Source organism: Grampus griseus (assembly GCF_964374135.1).
Source record: "Grampus griseus genome assembly, chromosome: 5".
Taxonomy (NCBI): Eukaryota; Metazoa; Chordata; class Mammalia; order Artiodactyla; family Delphinidae; genus Grampus; species Grampus griseus.
In genome coordinates this window covers 137,628,842-137,647,620 of record NC_138998.1, presented here as the reverse complement: position 1 = coordinate 137,647,620, position 18,779 = coordinate 137,628,842, and the positions used below count along the sequence as shown (strand labels likewise).

General features: G+C 36.7%; 1 protein-coding gene across 1 annotated transcript in view; it reads left to right on the top strand.

Annotated features, from left to right (window-relative positions):
- BRWD1 (bromodomain and WD repeat domain containing 1) overlaps window positions 1–18,779 on the top strand; it is a 122,402-nt gene that overhangs the window by 58,604 nt on the left and 45,019 nt on the right. The window contains exons 19-22 of the mRNA XM_082654396.1: window positions 3,792–3,975; window positions 6,282–6,375; window positions 10,931–11,062; window positions 17,609–17,703. Of these exons, the coding sequence (XP_082510522.1) occupies window positions 3,792–3,975; window positions 6,282–6,375; window positions 10,931–11,062; window positions 17,609–17,703 (505 nt within the window). The remainder of the gene's footprint in view (window positions 1–3,791; window positions 3,976–6,281; window positions 6,376–10,930; window positions 11,063–17,608; window positions 17,704–18,779) is intronic.

Here is an 18,779-nt window from a genome sequence, read left to right as displayed (position 1 = left end):
GGCTCTGGGCGCGTGGGCTCAGTAGTTGTGGCTCACGGGCTCGAGAGCGCAGGCTCAGTAGTTGTGGCACACAGACCTAGTTGCTCTGTGGCATGTGGGATCTTCCCGGACCAGGCATCGAACCCATGTCCTCTGCATTAGCAGGTGGATTCTTAACCATTGTGCCACCAGGAAATCCCAGCTTGTGTAGTTCCCCAACCAGGGATCGAACCCAGGCCCTTGAAAATGAAAGTAGGGAGTCGTAATCACTGGTCCGCCAGGGAACTCGCAGTGCTTTAGATTTTTATTTGCAGCGACTGTTAGGTCTACAAGTTTCATTTTTTTCTTTTTAAAATATGACTTTAAAATTAGTGCCTTGTACTTTAAGTCTTACTTCTTTTATACATTTAACTGTTTTGGATTCTAGCAGCACAGAATTGGGTCTATCAAAACTTTGTTCTTCACATACTCTTTTTTTTTTTTTTTTTTTTGATGTACGCGGGCCTCTCACTGTCTTGGCCTCTCCTGTTGTGGAGCACAGGCTCTGGACGCGCAGGCTCAGCGGCCATGGCTCATGGGCCCAGCCGCTCCACGGCATGTGGGATCTTCCGGGACCGGGGCACGAACCCGCGTCCCCTGCATCGGCAGGCGGACTCTCAGCCACTGCGCCACCAGGGAAGCCCATTGACATACTCTTATTTTTCATTTACACATGCTCCTCTTTTATTTGTTTTAAATCATGATAATAATCTACATCTTTTTATGTGGTCCTGTCCTGTTTCCCTATCCCAAGATAACAACTATTCTGAATCTCATGTTGATTCTTTGCCTTTTAAAAAATAGATTTGACACTCTTAAATGTATGAATAAAAAGCATTTGTTTTTAAACTTTATCCAAAGGTTTATAAAGGTTAACTTTATCAAAAGGTTTATAAAAGGTTTATAAAGCGACTTAATTTTTTTCACATAGTGCTGTATTTTTAAGATTGCTCAGTTGTCACATTGGATTAATTTTGACTATTGTGTACTCTGTTGTATATCTGATTTTATTAATTCATTCTCTTGATGGGCTTTTGGGTAGTTTTGAGATTTTGCTAATCTCAAACAGAAATGCTATTAACAGTCTTGTATGGGTCTCATATACACTTGAAAGAATTTCTCTCTCTCAGGTATGTTTTTTTCCTAAATTCTAGAGTAAGATGTGAACTTTATCCCTTAGGCTTCATTCTATATCTTCCAAGAACTGGAACATTCTTTTATATGATCATAATACAATGGTCACAGTCAACAGACTTTACAGTACTACACAATGTACAGACTATACGGTACTGCTCTCTGATGTACAATCTTTACATTTCCCCACTTGTCCCAAAATTGTCCTTCATGGCTTTTTAAAATTTTAGGGTTTAATCAAGCCTTGGTCCATGTGTTTAATTATTGAGTCTCTTTTAATTTAGAACAGTTCCCTCATGGCACTGGTACTTTTGAAGAGTTCAGGCCTGTTGTTTCACAGAATTTCCCTCAATTTGAATTTGTCTGATTATCTCAAAATTGGATTCAGGTTAAACATTTTAGGTAAGAATACTGCATAGTTGCTGTGTTCTTCTCAGCGCATCAGAGCAAGAGGCACCAGATACGTATGCATTTTTCTGCACCTTGCTTTTTTCCCTTAACAGCATATTCTAGAAATCACTCTCTTTCCATTCACAGAGCTTGTCTTCATTACTTTTTTTTTTTTTTTTTTTTTTTTTGGCGGTACGTGGGCCTCTCACCGCCGCGGCCTCTCCCGTTTCGGAGCACAGGCTCCGGACGCGCAGGCCCAGCGGCCATGGCTCACGGGCCCAGCCGCTCCGCAGCATGTGGGATCCTCCCAGACCGGGGCACGAACCCGCGTCCCCTGCACCGGCAGGCGGACTCCCAACCACTGCGCCACCAGGGAAGCCCTTCATTACTTTTTATAGCTTCATAGGACTCCACTGTGTGGAATAACCAGTCTTTGTAATTAATCTGTTTATGGCCACTTAAGTTATTTTTCATGCTTGCTATTACAAGTAATGTTGTGATACATATATTTTCTTCAAACTGTTGGAGAATAATACTATGACTTGGGCAGTCAAATTTAGAATTTAGGGCTTCCCTGGTGGCACAGTGGTTAAGAATCTGCCTGCCAACATAGGGGACATGGGTTCGAGCCCTGGTCCGGGAAGATCACACATGCCACAAAGCAGCTAAGCCCGTGCGCCACAACTACTGAGCCTGCGCTCTATAGCCCACCAGCCACAACTACGGCGCCCACATGCCACAACTACTGAAGCCCATGTGCCTAGAGCCCGAGCTCCGCAACAAGGGAAGCCACGGCAATGAGAAGTCTGCCCACCGCAATGAAGAGTAGCCCCCACTTGCTGCAACTAGAGAAAGCCCATGCACTGCGACGAAGACCCATTGCAGACACACACACACACAAAATTTAGAATTTATTTTTAGTTCTCAATTCAAAAAGTGTTTCTTAAACATCAATATATTTTAATACAAATTTTGGATTAATAGCAGGGGCATTTAATGTCATTTTTAATAGATGGAGTATAATATGTTGTGCAGGGCAAATTGGTTCACATTTGATTGGTGAACAGAATGTTGTACATAGAAGAATGCAGAGGTTTGTTCATTCATATTTGAGTTTTACCCTAAGCACGGAGAGCTGGTGTATTTGGAGTAAAATTTAATAGCCTCCCGTAGGAAAGGATATAGCCCCCAGTTTTTTTTGTTGCCTTAGTAGCAGGATCCCCTTCACCCTGTGGTTCAAGAAAACAAGTACTTTGCCTGGGATTCCCTCCACATCCCCCCAGGGTGGTCTCCATCCTTTGTGACTTCCAGCTCTTGGGAGGTTGCCCTGCCTCCTGTGTCTACCTGATCAGCTCTGCATAGGCTTAGGGCTTGATGTGGTCTGCATTGCCCTGTTACCCACTCTTCTAGCTCCAATTCAGGTGCTGCCAGCATTTCCCCACTTTGCATTTTTGTGAATTTTTAATAATGGGCTCTGGCAACTTGCTTGCTTGAGTGGCTTAGATTATTATCTCTTTAGGTCATAAATAATGTTTTTTGTTAGAGCTCTTATCATAAAGCCACCACAGTTTGAGGCATCTATTTGCAGTGCTAATTTTTCCAGAAAGATGTGTTTTTAGTTTGCAGTTTTGAGGAAGGCGAGGTTTTTAGGACTGCAAATATAACATTATTATAGAAAATGCTTGTACATTAAATTTCAGAAAGTCTAATAAAAATGGAAATTGAGCTTAATAGTTATGTTAGTGTTTGTAGTCTACATTTTTTAAAGAGATCTGTTTAAATTTATTTTGGCTGCGTTGGGTCTTCGTTGCTGTGCGCGGGCTTTCTCTAGTTGTGGTGAGCAGGGGCTACTCTTCATTGCAGTGCATGGGCCTCTCATTGCGATGGCTTCTCTTGTTGTAGAGCACAGGCTCTAGGTGTGCGGGCTTCAGTAGTTGTGGCTCACGGGCTCTAGAGCGCAGGCTCAGTCGTTGTGGCGCACGGGCTCAGTTGCTCCTCGGCATGTGGGATCTTCCCGCGCCAGGGCTTGAACCTGTGTCCCCTGCACTGGCAGGCGGATTCTTAACCGCTGCGCTACCAGGGAAGTCCCCATGTAGCCTACATTTTGATCTCAGTCACATTAAGATTCTTTTTTCCAAAGTTTTTTCAGTAGATCTTTTTTTTTTTTGGTTTGTGTCTTAGTAGGAGGAATGTATATGCATATTAGATTGAAGTTTGTTTTGTAATCATTCTTGACAATTTTTCCCTAGGTTTTAGAAGACTAAGCTTAGACATCCAGTCCCCTCCAAATATTGGTCTGCGTCGTAGTGGTCAAGTGGAAGGTGTTCGTCAGATGCACCAGAATGCTCCACGTAGTCAGATGGCTACAGAGCGTGACCTGCAGGCCTGGAAACGAAGAGTGGTTGTACCAGAGGTACCACTAGGCATATTTAGGTTTGTTTTAGGATATCTATTAATATTGTTTATATCTGCGAAAATATATCTATATGGTTATTTACACATTTTAATCATTAGTGGTATAAATAATCATATACATATATTTTAGTAATGGGTTGGGATGTATTTTAATTGTGGTAGGAAAATGTCAAAATTGTTCTCTAACTCCATAACCAATCTTGTTTCATCTATACAAACACCCCCTGTTCTCCCTTCAGTATTATTTTGAAAGATATTCCAGACATTAATATCATTTTGTCTAAAAGTATGTCCGTATGTAATTTCTAAGGATAAGGAATTGTCTTAAAATATAACTATAATGCCATTGTCGTATCTTAAAAAACAAACAATTCCTCAGTAGAACCAAATAGCCAGTGTTTAAATTTCCAGTTGTTCCAAATGTCATATTTTTAGTTTTTTGCAAGAGTATTTCGTAAGTGGTAAAATTCCATCAGAAGGCACATAATATCTTTTTCTTTATTTCTTTTCTTTTCTTTTTTTTGTGATGCTAGCAGGAACTGATACTCACTGCCCAGGTTCATTAATTCATTAGGGATTATAAATAATGATATTTCAGCTCTGAAGTCTTCATTATCTTGGCTACTTCCAAATAAAAATTTACCCACATCTACTATTTGATTATCCAGTAGTAAAGTTTGTATATAATAAACAAGTTTCTGTATAAAAAACAGGATAGCTGCCTGCTCATTTTGCTTTATTTACCTTCAAAATAAAGATTTATTCCTTTATATTCTCCCGCAGTGGCCAGTTTGTGTGTTTGTGTTGTTCACTGTATTAATTACACTGCTGTGATTTAGCTTATTTCTAATGTCCTTGTTAATGTTTAAATTTTTTTTATCTCTGGCCAGGAGGAGCTTCTTCAGGTTGGCTCCTGAGTCCTTTTGAAATGATATAGTAGCCTTGTGTAGCATCTTTGCTGTCAGGCGTGGCAGGGTGTTATAGGTTCTTCTTGTAAATTTCTTGACCTAGACTTAGGATTAGTCTTTTCTCTTAAGCAGCCCTATTTTCTTTTAGTGAGAAATGATATTTCATAAGTATAGTGTGGATCGTAGGGTTTTCCTTGTACTGAATTGTGATGTACTGATTTTCAAGTTATCAGAATGGAGGCAGCAAATACTGTTTTTCATTGATATCTAAAATGTTTCAGTATTCTGTCATGTTTGTGTCTCATAATAACTAATACCTTGAAGATAATTTTGTAAAAGTTTTCATGTGTTTAGCCAGAAGAGTCAGTTGATTGGTGGAGTAATATTGGATAATACTTATATTTCATACAGTGAACTTAAGGATATTTATAAGTATATGATAAACTAATGAAAAGCAAAATCTGGAATTGGGATGAGAAATACAGAACATCACTGTCGTGTATGCAGCATTCTATAATTAAGCCTTAAAATTATGTCTGAGTTGCATGCTCATCAGAACTGAAAGTGTCATTTTAGGATACTTTTTGTTGTCAAAATCAAGGGAAGCAAATAGGTATCAGGAGTGAAAGTCCTGAAGAATAGTTCCTTAAACGAGCATTTATTTTTGTTAACATAAAGGAAGACTGGAAGTAGTTTAAGGCTAGAATCATGGTTCCCCAGCATTTTCCCCGGCGGCAAAAAGGACATTTCTAGTTGAAGGGATTTCATTTAAGCAGACTTAATGGTCCCACATGACATGTCTCCTCATAACTCATTGACCAGAATGTCCTCATATGGCCACACTTAGCTACAGAGGAGGCAAGGTAATACAGTCTCTATTTAGAGCAGCAAAGAGCCTAGATGAAAATTGAGATTTTGCTTCTAAGGAAGAAAGAAGAATGGATTTTGTGAGTCAGCTAGCCGCTGCAGTATAATTTTCCCAAAGAAGAGCATAGCTCTTTCTAGAACTCTATTCTAAAATACATTTGAGTTTTTATGAAGGAGATGCTGAGTGATACAGTAGAATCCTTTAGAGAATGGATTTGCAATCTTGGAAAATCATAGGTACATTCTGAGTAGCTAACACGAGAGATTCTGTTTGAGTTGGTCCTCATAGGGCCAATTAAAATACAAATGAATGAATATTTCTGTGTTAAATACGAAAAATAGGACCTACTAGCTGCCTCTGAGATTTGGGTTATATTAAATTTCTAGAAAAGTGTAGTTTGCCTTAAGTTTTGTTATAAGTTTAGGAATTTTCTGTATTAATTAAAAAAATACTTAAGTTATGATTCCCAGAATCATAATGATTAGTTTTTTTCTCTATATATCCTTTATTTATCAGCAATTAATATAACTGGGTACTTAAATTTGTAGGAAGTTGGAAGACTTCAGAATAGAGAAAGGTGAAGAAGAAAGAAATCTTTATATAATTGGAAGAAAGAGGAAGACTCTCCATCTTTCACAAAAGGTAACCTAAATTCCATTTCCTTAGGAATAAACAAATTAGAAATTAAACTGAAATTTATAGTTTTCTTTTTGATCACTGAGAATATTAGTAATATTAGTCTTCTGTTTGGGATTTAAAGTAGTAGACGTAAAGTTGTACAGGTGTTAGGAAAAGTGGCTTGAAACTTGCGGGAAGTAGCCTGATGCCTAACAGTGATGAAGGATTCTAGAAAATTATTGTTGGGATTTCCCTGGCGGTCCAGTTGTTAAGACCTTGAGCTCCCAATGCAGGTGGCACGGGTTTGATCCCTGGCCGGGGAACTAAGATCCCACATGCCTCACGGCACGGCCTAAAAACAAAATGTTATTGTCTAACAACCCCTAGAACATTGCCAGCCCATCAAAAGCATTTTGTATCCATTCCCAATCACTACTCTCTCCTTTCTCCTGCAGGTAACCAACTGTTTGACTTTTAAAGATGCTGGTTAGCTTTGTCTGTTTCTGATGTTTTCCAAATCATGCATTTATAAAAAATCTTAGATGTCACAATGGTTTGCGACAAAGCCCAACCCTACCTGAGAAAATCTTATTCCTTAGTGTTTAATTTCTTGACCATCATATGTGAAGTATTAACAAGTTAATGGAATTTATACAAAATGTATGCACGATCAGTGCTACAAAACTATGGTGAAAATGGTTGTGTTTGCAAGATATTCTCCCAATTGGTCATTCAATTTTGTAGCCATATTGTGAGAAATGGCCTGTGCATGCCTGTCTGCCACATTAACTGCCTTGATGCATGGTGTTTTTGCTTATGACTTGGGCTTTGAGAATTAAATAAAAATAGTTTCTATCTTATTTAATTTAAAAATAATTCAAATCTATTATGTCAAGTACTGAAAAGAAAAAAATGTTGACTATCTTCAGCTATAGTTAGAATATTTTCTCATGATAAAAAGCCTTCAAAGTTAAATTTACTAAAATTTTTAAGAAATTTTTTCATTTGTTTTATTTTTGCTGGAAAAATTTTGAAAGATTTTTAAGCATTTGATTGCTGTTATGTATTCAGAAATTTCTAATTTGGATATGTAATTTGATACAATCTGTAATTAAATACATCAAAAGTTATTCAAGAAAGTTATAAAGTTAAATGCAGAGAGCTTTAAAAATTTCAATTTAGCTTTTGTCTTAAAAATGTTATCTATTTTAAACCCTGTATTGGATAAGAAGGCTAAGCCTTATACTTAATCTGTTGATGTACAAAGTACAGATATACTACATAAGTGTTTACATACTGTATGTATTGTCTGTGGTATTACAATTCGAGGGAGCAAATTAGGAGAAAGTCAAGTTTCCTATAGGGTAGTGGTAATGTTAAAAAAAGGGTAAGAAGGGCTTCCCTGGTGGCACAGTGGTTGGGAGTCCGCCTGCCGATGCAGGGGACACGGGTTCGTGCCCCGGTCCGGGAAGATCCCACATTGCCGCGGAGCAACTAGGCCCGTGAGCCATGGCCGCTGAGCCTGCGCGTCCGGAGCCTGTGCTCTGCAACGGGAGAGGCCACAACAGTGAGAGGCCCGCGTACCGCAAAAAAAAAGAAAAAAGAAAAAAAAAGGATAAGAAACACTGATCTAAATGTCATACAGTATGTATATGTAATCTTTTGTATCTGGCTTGCATTTGCCCTTGTGAGATCTGTCTTTGTTGTGAGTAGTTGAAGTTCATTTGTTTTCACTGTTGGATAGTATTCCTTAATGAGAATGTTGCTGTTTATTCTTAAAGGACATTTGGGTTGTTTTCATATTAGGAATATGAATTAGGAATAGTATGTTAGGAACAATATTGCTTTCAACATTTTGTACATATTTCTTGGTATCTGTCTGTATTTCTTTTTTTTATTACTTTTTTTTTTTGCGGTACGCGGGCCTCTCACTGTTGTGGCCTCTCCCATTGTGGAGCACAGGCTCCGGACGCGCAGGCTCAGCGGCCATGGCTCACGGGCCCAGCCGCTCCGCGGCATGTGGGATCTTCCCGGACCGGGGCACGAACCCGTGTCCCCTGCGTTGGCAGGCGGACTCTCAATCACTGCGCCACCAGGGAAGCCCCGTCTGTATTTCTTTTGAGTATATGTACTGGAGTGAAATTATTGGAGCATAGGATATGTGTATATTCAACTTTAGTAGTTAATACCACATGTGGTTTCAAAACGATTGCACTCTTGCTTATAGTGAGATAAGTATTAAAGTCTCACTATGTTTGTAGATTTCTTTGTTTCTACTTACTTTGCTTTGTGTAGTTTGAAGCTATGTTATTTGGTGTGTACAAATTTAGAATTTCCCTTTTTCCTACTGAATTGAACCTTTTACCATTATGAACTTATCTCTAGTAATGCTTTATTCTTCAAATTCTTGTATATGAATGTAGCTATGCTAGCTTTCTTTTGGCTAGCATTTGCATAGTACATGTTTTTATACTTTACTTCCTGTCTTTCCCTTTTGCCTTTTTTTTAAAAAAAATTAATTTATTTTATTTATTTTTGGCTGCTTTGGTTCTTCGTTGCTGTGCACTGCTTTCTCTAGTTGCGGTGAGCGGGGGCTACTCTTTGTTGCGGTGCACGGGCCTCTCATTGCAATGACTTCTCTTGTTGCGGAGCACAGGCTCTAGGTGTGCGGGCTTCAGTAGTTGTGGCACACGGGCTCAGTAGTTGTGGCTTGCGGGCTCTAGAGCACAGTCTCAGTAGTTGTGGCTCATGGGCTTAGTTGCTCCGTGGCATGTGGGATCTTCCTGGACCAGGGCTCGAAGCCGTGTCCCCTGAATTGGCAGGCAGATTCTTAACCACGGCGCCGCCAGGGAAGCCCTATTTTCTGTCTTTTTTGTTTTTAGACTGTTTCTTGCTGTTCTGAATTTTTTTCTGACCGAATATATTCCACTCAGTTAGTTCTCTTCAGCTGTGTGTATCCTGCTAATAACCTTGCGTTCTTAGTTTTAGTTATTGTATTTTTCTATTCAGAATTTTCCAGAGTTTTTAGTTTTCTGCTGAAGTTCTCTTTATTTTAATTCCTTGAAAATCAGCCCTGGTTATTTAAAAAACCCATTTCTGGTTATTTCATTATCTTGTTCCCCTGTTAATCTCTTTGCATTCTGTGTTGATTTTTTTCTCATTTTATTACAATCACATTTTCTTTGTTGCCTGTATTTTTGATTGAATGTTAGATGTTAGAGATGGTTTGAAGCCTAGGATGGCATTTCTTCTCCAGAGAAGGTTTTAATTTGCTTCTGGTAGGCTACTAAGGCCACTCTCAAGCCTGTATCACCTTCACCCAGACAAGGATGGGCTTTTAGTTCCTTGGGATTACTGTTTATCTGTAGTTTACCTATAGGTCTAGATTATAGCTCTTTGGGCTAACAGCTGAAGCTTGAGGTGTTTGCCTATACATAGGAGACTCCGAATTGTAATTTTTGTTAGCATAACTCAAGAGTTTAGTCTGTCAGTTTTTTGCTTACCTGCTAAACCTTTCAGCTTCCTCTTCCAGAGTGAAATTCTAGGGTTCTTTTTTATTGCTTGTATCCTTTTTCGTGTATTGGTCCTGTAAATCTTCATAGCCTTGTCAGGTATATAGGGCCCTCAAACCGTTTTTTAAAAAAATACATATTTTGACAGATTTTCTTGTTCTTCTTAGTGGTAGTTTTGGTCCATCTGAATTTACATATTATTAGTCATGAAATTCATTAATAGGAGTTTTTGCCCTAACAAAAAAAGTACTGACAAATTAAGGAAAGAAGAGTTGTATTAAAATCAGCCAGGGTATATTGTTCAGGATATGTTGAAATGATAAAACATCTCAATGATTATCAAACAGATGGCACTAACGTGAAAATTGATTTGTATATCAGTTCTGGGAATATGTACTTTCACTGAGTGATCTCGCATACGTGACTTTGGTGTTGGAGGAATAGCATGTGCCCTCCCCCGCCCCCCCCCCCCCGCCGTTTCAATCTAGCTATTTTATTTGGCTGATTTTAAAAGATTATTTAATTATTTTGTTTTAATTAAAAAAAAGATATTTAAAAAATTCAAGCACAACTGAAAGTACTGACAACAAATCATCCAAAAAGTTAAAACCTGGAAATAACTAGGATTGATATTTGAGGATCATTTCAGATATTTCTCTATACCTGTGTATTCACACAGTGATATATTCCTTAAGGTTGGTTACTGCATCATAATATATGAATATATATTTTCACTTCTAAGATATATATTTTAAAGTGATTTCTTTTTTGGATTATAGTTATTATTATCTAATTTATGGTAAGCCAATTAACTTACGGTTTAGTTTGGGAAATGATGATCTAATGTGCCTAAATTTAGCCATGTTTTCTAAATATCTTAAAAGTAACAAAAACCAATCTTGGTTAACAGTATGTGGCAAAAATACCCATTCAAGAATATTTTATTTTTTGAACTATTATTATTATTTTTGCCTTAAATCCTTTTGGGATTGGATAGAGTGCGAAATACTTTATTGAAGATTGTACTTATTTAAGAGTTGATTTTCACCTGCATGTTTGTGTTTCAGTCTGATTCCGTGGCTTTGATGTCACAGTCTAGGCAGAGGACATGTAGGCGTAAATATCCAAATTATGGTAGAAGAAATCTTGGACGGTTTGAGTTGTCTTCTGGAAATGAATCTTCAAGCTCCGTAAGACATGTGAGTTTCATAACTTTAAAATATATAAAATAATCTTGAATAATTTGTCTTAACTCTTTACTTTGAATCTACCTTGAAATTTTGTGGAAGTATAGTATTCTCTAGAGATTAAGATGAAATTTCACATTTGAATTTCTCTAACAGTTTTGAACAGCTTTGTTATACCATGTAAGTGTACAATCTGGTGGTTTTAGTATATTAACAAAATTGTACCATCACCACCACTATTTAATTTCAAAATATTTTAATCACCTAAAAAGAAACCCTGTACCCATTTGCAAGTACTTCCCATTCCCACTCCACCCAAGCCCCTGGCAACCACTAATCTTTCTATCCCCATGGATTTTTGTATTCTGGACATTTCATTTAATGGAAGCATACAGTATGATCTTGTGACTGGCTTTTTTCACTTACTATGTAATGTTTAAGGCTGCTTCCATGTATAGCATGGATGAATACTTCATTCTTTTTCATTGCCCAATATTCCATTATATGAATAGACCACAATTTGTTTACCCACTCATCAGCTGGTGGATATTTGTATTATTTCTACTTCTTGACTGTTACGGATGTTGTTCCTTATCATCATTAATGTACAGGGTTTTGTTTGGCCATAAGTTTTCAATTCATTTGGGTTTATATCTGTGAGTCAGTTTGCTGGGTCATATGGTAACTCTGTATTTTAACCTTTTGAGGAATTGCCAGACTGTTTTCCAAAGTGGCTGTATTATTTTATGTTCCCAGTCAGTAATGTATGAAGTTTCCAGTTTCTCCACATCCTTGTCCACGCTTGTTATGTTCTGTCCTTTTGATTTCAGTTGTCCTGGTGGATGTGAAATGGTATCTCACTGTGGTTTTGATACATTCCCCTAATGACTAATGATGTTGAACATGTTTTCGTGTGCTGTTTTCCACTTGTATGTCTTTGGAGAAATATCTATGCAAATCTCTGGCCCATTTTTCAATTTGGTTGTCTTTTTTATTGCTATAAGGGTTCTTTATACATTCTGGATACAAATCCTTTATATCAGATGTATGACTTTGAAATATGTTCTCCCATTTATTGGATTGTCTTTTCACTTCTTTGCTTGTTTCCACTGAAGCACAAAAGTTTTACATTTTGATGAAGTCTAGTTTGTTTTTTCCTTAGTTGCTTGTGCTTTTGCCATCATATCTAAGAAGTCTTTGTCTTAACCCTTTTCTTGACTTACAGTAATCATATGTAAGTTACTGTTCTTTTTGATTTTTTGGGGGGAAACCAGTATTTCTGTAAAGAGTTTTTAAAGGTTAATATCAGAATGTTAGTATTCTCTAATCAGTAATGTTTTGAGGATTGAAATGTTACATAAGGATGAACAATTTGAATTCCTCTATAAAGCATTAAGGTAGTAGTCAAACATAGGGTTTGAATTTAAATCCAAATTCTTCTACTTCGACAAGTTGGTTAAACTTTTGTGCCTCTGCCTATATCTGTAAAAGTAATTAATAGTACGTCCCTCAGAGGTGTTGTGAGAATTCATTTAGTTAACCATGTAAAGTGTTTAAAACACTGCCTAATATCCAATATGTTAGCTGCTAACCGTTCACTTAAATGATTTTGTGTTAACACCTTTCTTATTTATTTTCTTCTTCTTTATATGTATTGAGCATGTTTTAACCTTTAATGATTCAGGATAATTACGATAAATGTTCCCATCCATCCTCACTAGTTTCTGGCATATCTTTCCTGTGTTTTCTTTTCTTCTTTCCCCTATATACTCAATTAGATACATGTATATTTTTTCTCCTTTTGTACACAAAATGTCGCATACCACAGATACTCTTTTGCACTTGGGTTTTTTCACTTAAAATATTCTTAAAATCACTTCATATCAGTTCATAAGTGCCTTCCTTATTTATTTATTTATTTTTAAAGAGTTGCATCATATTTAAGTTATCTGATTGTAACAGTTTATTTAACCACTCTCCTGGTTATGGGCATGTAGGATGTTTACAGCGTTTTCATTTTAAATAATGCTACAATGAATAATCTTGTAGATGTATGTATTTGTCTAATGATGGAGATGTTATTGCGGGGGGGAGCATTCCTTGAAATGGGATTGCTGGTCCCAAAGATAAACACGTTTGCATCTTATGAGATGCTGATAAAAATTCCTCATAAAGGAGAATTCCAACTTGCTTTCCTCCCTGTGGCGTAGGAGAGTGTCCGTTTTCTTACTGTTTACTAACAGTGTGTTACAATTTCTAATTTTTGCCAATTAATTGGCGAGAGATGGTATCTTAGTTTTATTTTTTATATGTTTTGGCTATTCTTTTATGTGATAGAATATTATATGTAACATGAAATTTACAATTAGCTGTTTTTAAGTATACAGTTCAGTGGCATTAACTGCATTTACAGATGTATGCAACCATCACTACTCTTCATTTCTAGCACTTTTTCATCATCCCAGACAGCAGCTCTGTACTCATTAAACAAGAACTCTCCCTATTTCCTTCTCTTCCCAGCCCCTGGTAACCTCTCTTATACTTTGTCTCTATGAATTTGCCTGTTTTAGGTACCTCATGTAAGTGGAATCACAATATTTGTACTTTTGTCTTTGGTTTATTTACAGTGTAGTTTACATTTCTCTTATGTGTGAAGTTGTACATATTTTTATATATTTAGAGTCTTTTTCATCTTTGTGCATTGTGTGTCATGTCTTTTGGCCATTTTTCTATCGTGTTTTTGGCCTTTTTCCCCCTTCAAGTTTTAATTTTTTCCACCCTGCTACATTACTGTATTTTTGAGTTAATTTTATCATTGGATTCTGTGAAGTTTTCCAGGTACACTCTCATTTATACAGTATTCAGTTTTACTACTTCTCTTCTAATTTTTATACTTTTAATTGATTTTTCTTGTCTAATTGCAGTGTTTAATACTTCCAGTACATTGTTGAATACTAGTGAGATAGTGGACCATATTCCTGTTGTCAGTGGAAATGTGTCTGCTATTTTCACAATAAGTAAGATGCTTTGTTTTAGGTTTCTACAGTATACATATATATTATGCTAGGGAAATAGCAACTAATTCTTATTTTCTTAAGTGTTTCTGAAAAATCAGGAATGATTATAGATTGAGTTTTAATTTTTAGATCAGTAGTATTAATCTTACGATTTTATGTCTTAATTTGGTTTATTTGCAATTAATGGGGTACTTTTAAATTAACACAAGTATAATGTAGAATGTTAAATCTACTTGATCTTTTAAGATAAGTCATAATTTTGTGTTATGGTAGTTTACCTCCTACAGTGGTATGAATTCATTCTCCTGAGTGTTGCAGATGGGTGGAGACGGTTGTGTATATGTGTATGTTGGTTCCATTATGCTTTAGTTTGGAAAGCACTGATAGTAGAAAAAGTATGGGTTTTAGAGTTGGCCTGGTTTCTGATTCCATTTCTTATACTTACTCTTCTGTGACCCCAGGCGTATTTCTTTACATTTCTTAGCCTTGGGTTTCTCTATATATGAAAAGGTAGTAGTGGGCAGGTAGTGACTTGAGATAATACAAAACAAATTGGCAAGACGGAGCCAAGATTTGTGGGGTTTGAATCTTGTATAATTTTAGGGACGTTCTTTAGAAAAAGAATTCAAAGTTACAGATAGACACAGGGCCTTGGTAGGCAAGTTAAATTGAAAACCTCTGAAACAAGTTTCATTAGCTTTTTCTTAACCCTGCCTCTGTTTACAGAAGTATTTTGAGAGTTAATGCAGATAAAACATTTAAAACTTTTTCCCAGAATGCATCGTTTCCAGGTAGTAGATTTTAAGAGTTTATTTTATTACTGTGATTTTTTAGAAGTCTATTTTGAGCATAAAAAGCAGACTCGTGTTGAGTAGATCTAGTGTGGTTGGCCTAGGAATCTGTACTCCTTGAATAGCATTGGGCTCACATTTTGAGGAACATTTTTTAAGAATATGTTTACTTTGCATTTTGCCTACTCAAATGAAGTAAACAAAATAGCTATTTCCTTGCAGTTCCATCTTTTTAGTTTTGTTTCTCCATGGCATTTTCATCATCCGTTTATGATTCACTTAATGTAAGTAGCTGTTACAGGAAAAGGTTGTATCTCAATTTAAAAGTACCTGCTTAGTATCCAAGACCAGAATTTAAAGTAGATGGCAGCTATTAGGATTGTGGGAATTAGCTGCCTGTTCCCCTCTCTTCCTTTAAAGACTTCCGTGTTTCAGGTTTAAAAAAAATTACACAGTAAGTACAGCGAGTTCCCATATACTGTTTCCCTAACTGTTTCCTATGAATAACATCTTGATTTAGTGTGGTACATTTGCTACAACTGATGAACCAATTTTATACATTATCATTAACTAAATTCTGTAGTTTACTTAGGGATCACTCTGTGTTGTATGGGTTTAGACAAATGCATAATGTTATGTATCTACCATAATAGTATCATACAGAATAGTTCCACTGTCCTAAACGCCCCCTCTGCTGTACTTAATCATCACTCCCTCCCTCTTCCTGAGCTACGGGCAACCACTGATCTTTTTACTGTTTCCATAGTTTTGACTTCTCTAGAATGTCATATAGCTGGATCAAACAGTAGGTGGCCTTTTCACATTGACTACTTTCTAGTAATATGAGTTTAATTTTCCTCTATGATAAGTCTATATTTAGCTCTATAAGAAACTGCCCAACTATTATCCATAGTGGTTGTGTTACATTTTGTATTCTGATGAAAAGTGAATGAGAGTTCCTGTGCTTCACATCTTTTTAAGATGATATTTCTTCCCAACTTCATCTATAGATTCAACACAGTTCCAGTCAAAATCCCAGCAAGTTTATTTTGTGGATATTGGCAAAGACATTCTGAAGTTTGTTTGGAGAAAAAAATGACCCAGAATAGCTAACGATACTGAAGAACAACAAAGGTGCAGGACTGATAGATACATTAAGACTTAGTATAAATCTCCAGTTTTCAAGACAGTGTCGTACTGGTGAAAAAATAGACAAATAGATCAGTGGAACAGAATAAGGAACCCAGAAGTAGACCAATACAAATATACTCAACTAGTGTTTGATGGAGGAACAAAGACAACTCAATGGACAAAGCGTTGTCTTTTCAACAAGTGGTGTGGAACAACTGGACATCCACATGCAAAAAAAAAAATCTAGACACAGTCTTTTCACAAAAATTAACTCAAAATATCTCATAAACTTAATGTAAATGTAAAACACAAAATTATAAAATTTCTAAAAGATAACATATAATAAAAATCTAGGTGACCTTGGGTGTGATGATCACTTTTTAGATACAATTCCAATAGCATGATCCATGAAAGAAAAACTTGACAAATAGAAAAGCCTGAAAGATACTGTTAAGAGAATGAAAAGACAAGCCATGGACTGGGAGAAAATACATGTAAAACTCATGTCTGATAAAGGACTTGTATTCTTTTTTCTTTATTAAAAAATTTTTTTTAACATCTTTATTGGAGTATAATTGCTTTACAATGGTGTGTTAGTTTCTGCTTTACAACAAAGTGAATCAGTTATACATACACATATATTCCCATATCTCCTCTCTCTTGCGTCTTCCCCGCACCCTCCCTATCCCACCTCTCTAGGTGGTAGGACTTGTATTCTTTCTTTTTTTTAATTTTTTTGAGAAAAGGACTGGGAAGGTCTTCTTTAAAAAAAAATAAATTTATTTATTTACTTATTTTTGGCTGTGTTGGTTCTTTGTTGCTGTGTGCGGGCTTTCTCTAGTTGCGGTGAGCAGGGGCTACTCTTCGTTGCAGTGTGCGGGCTTCTCATTGTCGTGGCTTCTCTTATTGCGGAGCACGGGGTCTAGGCGTGCAGGCTTCAGTAGTTGTGGCACATGGGCTCAGTAGTTGTGGCTTGCGGTCTCTAGAGCTCAGGCTCAGTAGTTGTGGCGCATGGGCTTAGTTGCTCTGCGGCATGTGGGATCTTCCTGGGCCAGGGCTCGAACCTGTGTCCCTTGCATTGGCAGGCAGATTCTTAACCACTGCGCCACCAGGGAAGCCCAGGAGTTGTATTCTTAAAACTCAATAAGAACACAACCCAATTTAAAAATCGACAAAAGATCTAACGGGGACTTCGTTAAAGAAGATATACAGATGGCAGATAAGCACATGAAAAGGTGCTCAACATCATATGTAATTAGAGAATTGAAAGTAAAATGAGATACCACTGCCCACCTATTACAGTGGCTTGAGTCCAAAACACTGAGAACATTTACATTGACTTATTAACTTTGCTCAGAGAATGGCCTCTTGTATCAGTTTCTTTTGTTAATAGTAGTAGTGTTAAGTCTCACAAATATTTTCTATTGTCTAATTTTTCGATAAGAAAAAGGATGTAGTAAAGACACTTGCTTTTTGTTTTAAGTTTACCTATTTTATTACCCGGTTACCATACTTACTCCTGAGATGATTAGAATGACTGTGTGGTTTCTCTTGCCTTGTGTTATTTAATCTCAGAGATCAAGATTTTTATTTTATTTTTCTCCCCCTCACAAAATTAGGAGACTTCCTGTGATCAAAGTGAAGGTTCTTGTTCTTCTGAAGAAGAAGAATGGAAAAGTGATAGAAGAAGTGAAAGTGACAGTGAAAGTTCAAGGTACCTGTTTTTACTCGTTTTAATCTTCTAAGCATTTTAGTCATGACGTTGAATGGAATCATACTTGAATGGCATTCAAGGTGTAAGAGCTTCCAACTGTGGAACAACTAACATTGAGTTTTTAATACATTTAAAAGGAGAAGAAAGCTGGATTAACTGCTATTTCTATAGAAAATATTTTGGGTATTTTTTTTTGGACTATAAAACATTTGAGCCAACAGTGTAAGTATGTGTACTCAAAACATCAATTTAGTCTTGGGCTACATTTATAAAGAGGAGTATACAACGTCTGTTTGGTAAAATCACAGTTAAATTTATTACTAGTTACTGCATACCTTGATGTAAGTTCAATTAACTATCAAGAAGAAAAAAAAAAAGGGACTTTTATTCAAGCCAAACTGAGGATTATAACCGGGAAGCAGATTCTCAGGAAGCTCTGAGAACTGTTCCACCTGTTAGAAGCTGAAGGCACAGTCATATACATTTTCAATGATGGTACATCAGGATGACATACTGCTATTTTATATAAAGTTCACGAAGGATACATAGTCCAGATAAACTTTTGCAAAGTGAGCACCAAGCACTATGACCCCCTACAGAGCTGGGAAAGAATGTTATTCTTTTAAGAAGTTAAATTGCTAACATCAGAAGAAAGAAAAAATTTGATCTTTGCTGTCGAGCAGGCACTCCCATCTTTGAGCAGCTCTGGTTAATGTGTAATGCCGATGCCCGCTGCACATTAGGGAGGGTGGAGGCCCAAATGGACACAGAGAGAGAATTTTATGTTTAATTTTTCTTGTCCTGCCTTAAAATATAAATTTTATTTTATCATACGTATTACCTTTTGTTTAGTTTTGGTATCCAAATTTCATGGGACTAAGATGTTAACATCTGTTCCTTGTCTTGGTAAATGTCAACTTTGTCCTGGCAGATGCTTCAGCCAGAAACCTGGATATCATTCTCTTTTCATAACATTTCCATCACCAAGTCTAGAAAATTCTCCCTTCTAAATATGACTCAGATTATTTTAATTTCCATTGATACTGTGCTTTACCGAACACCATCCCATACTCCTG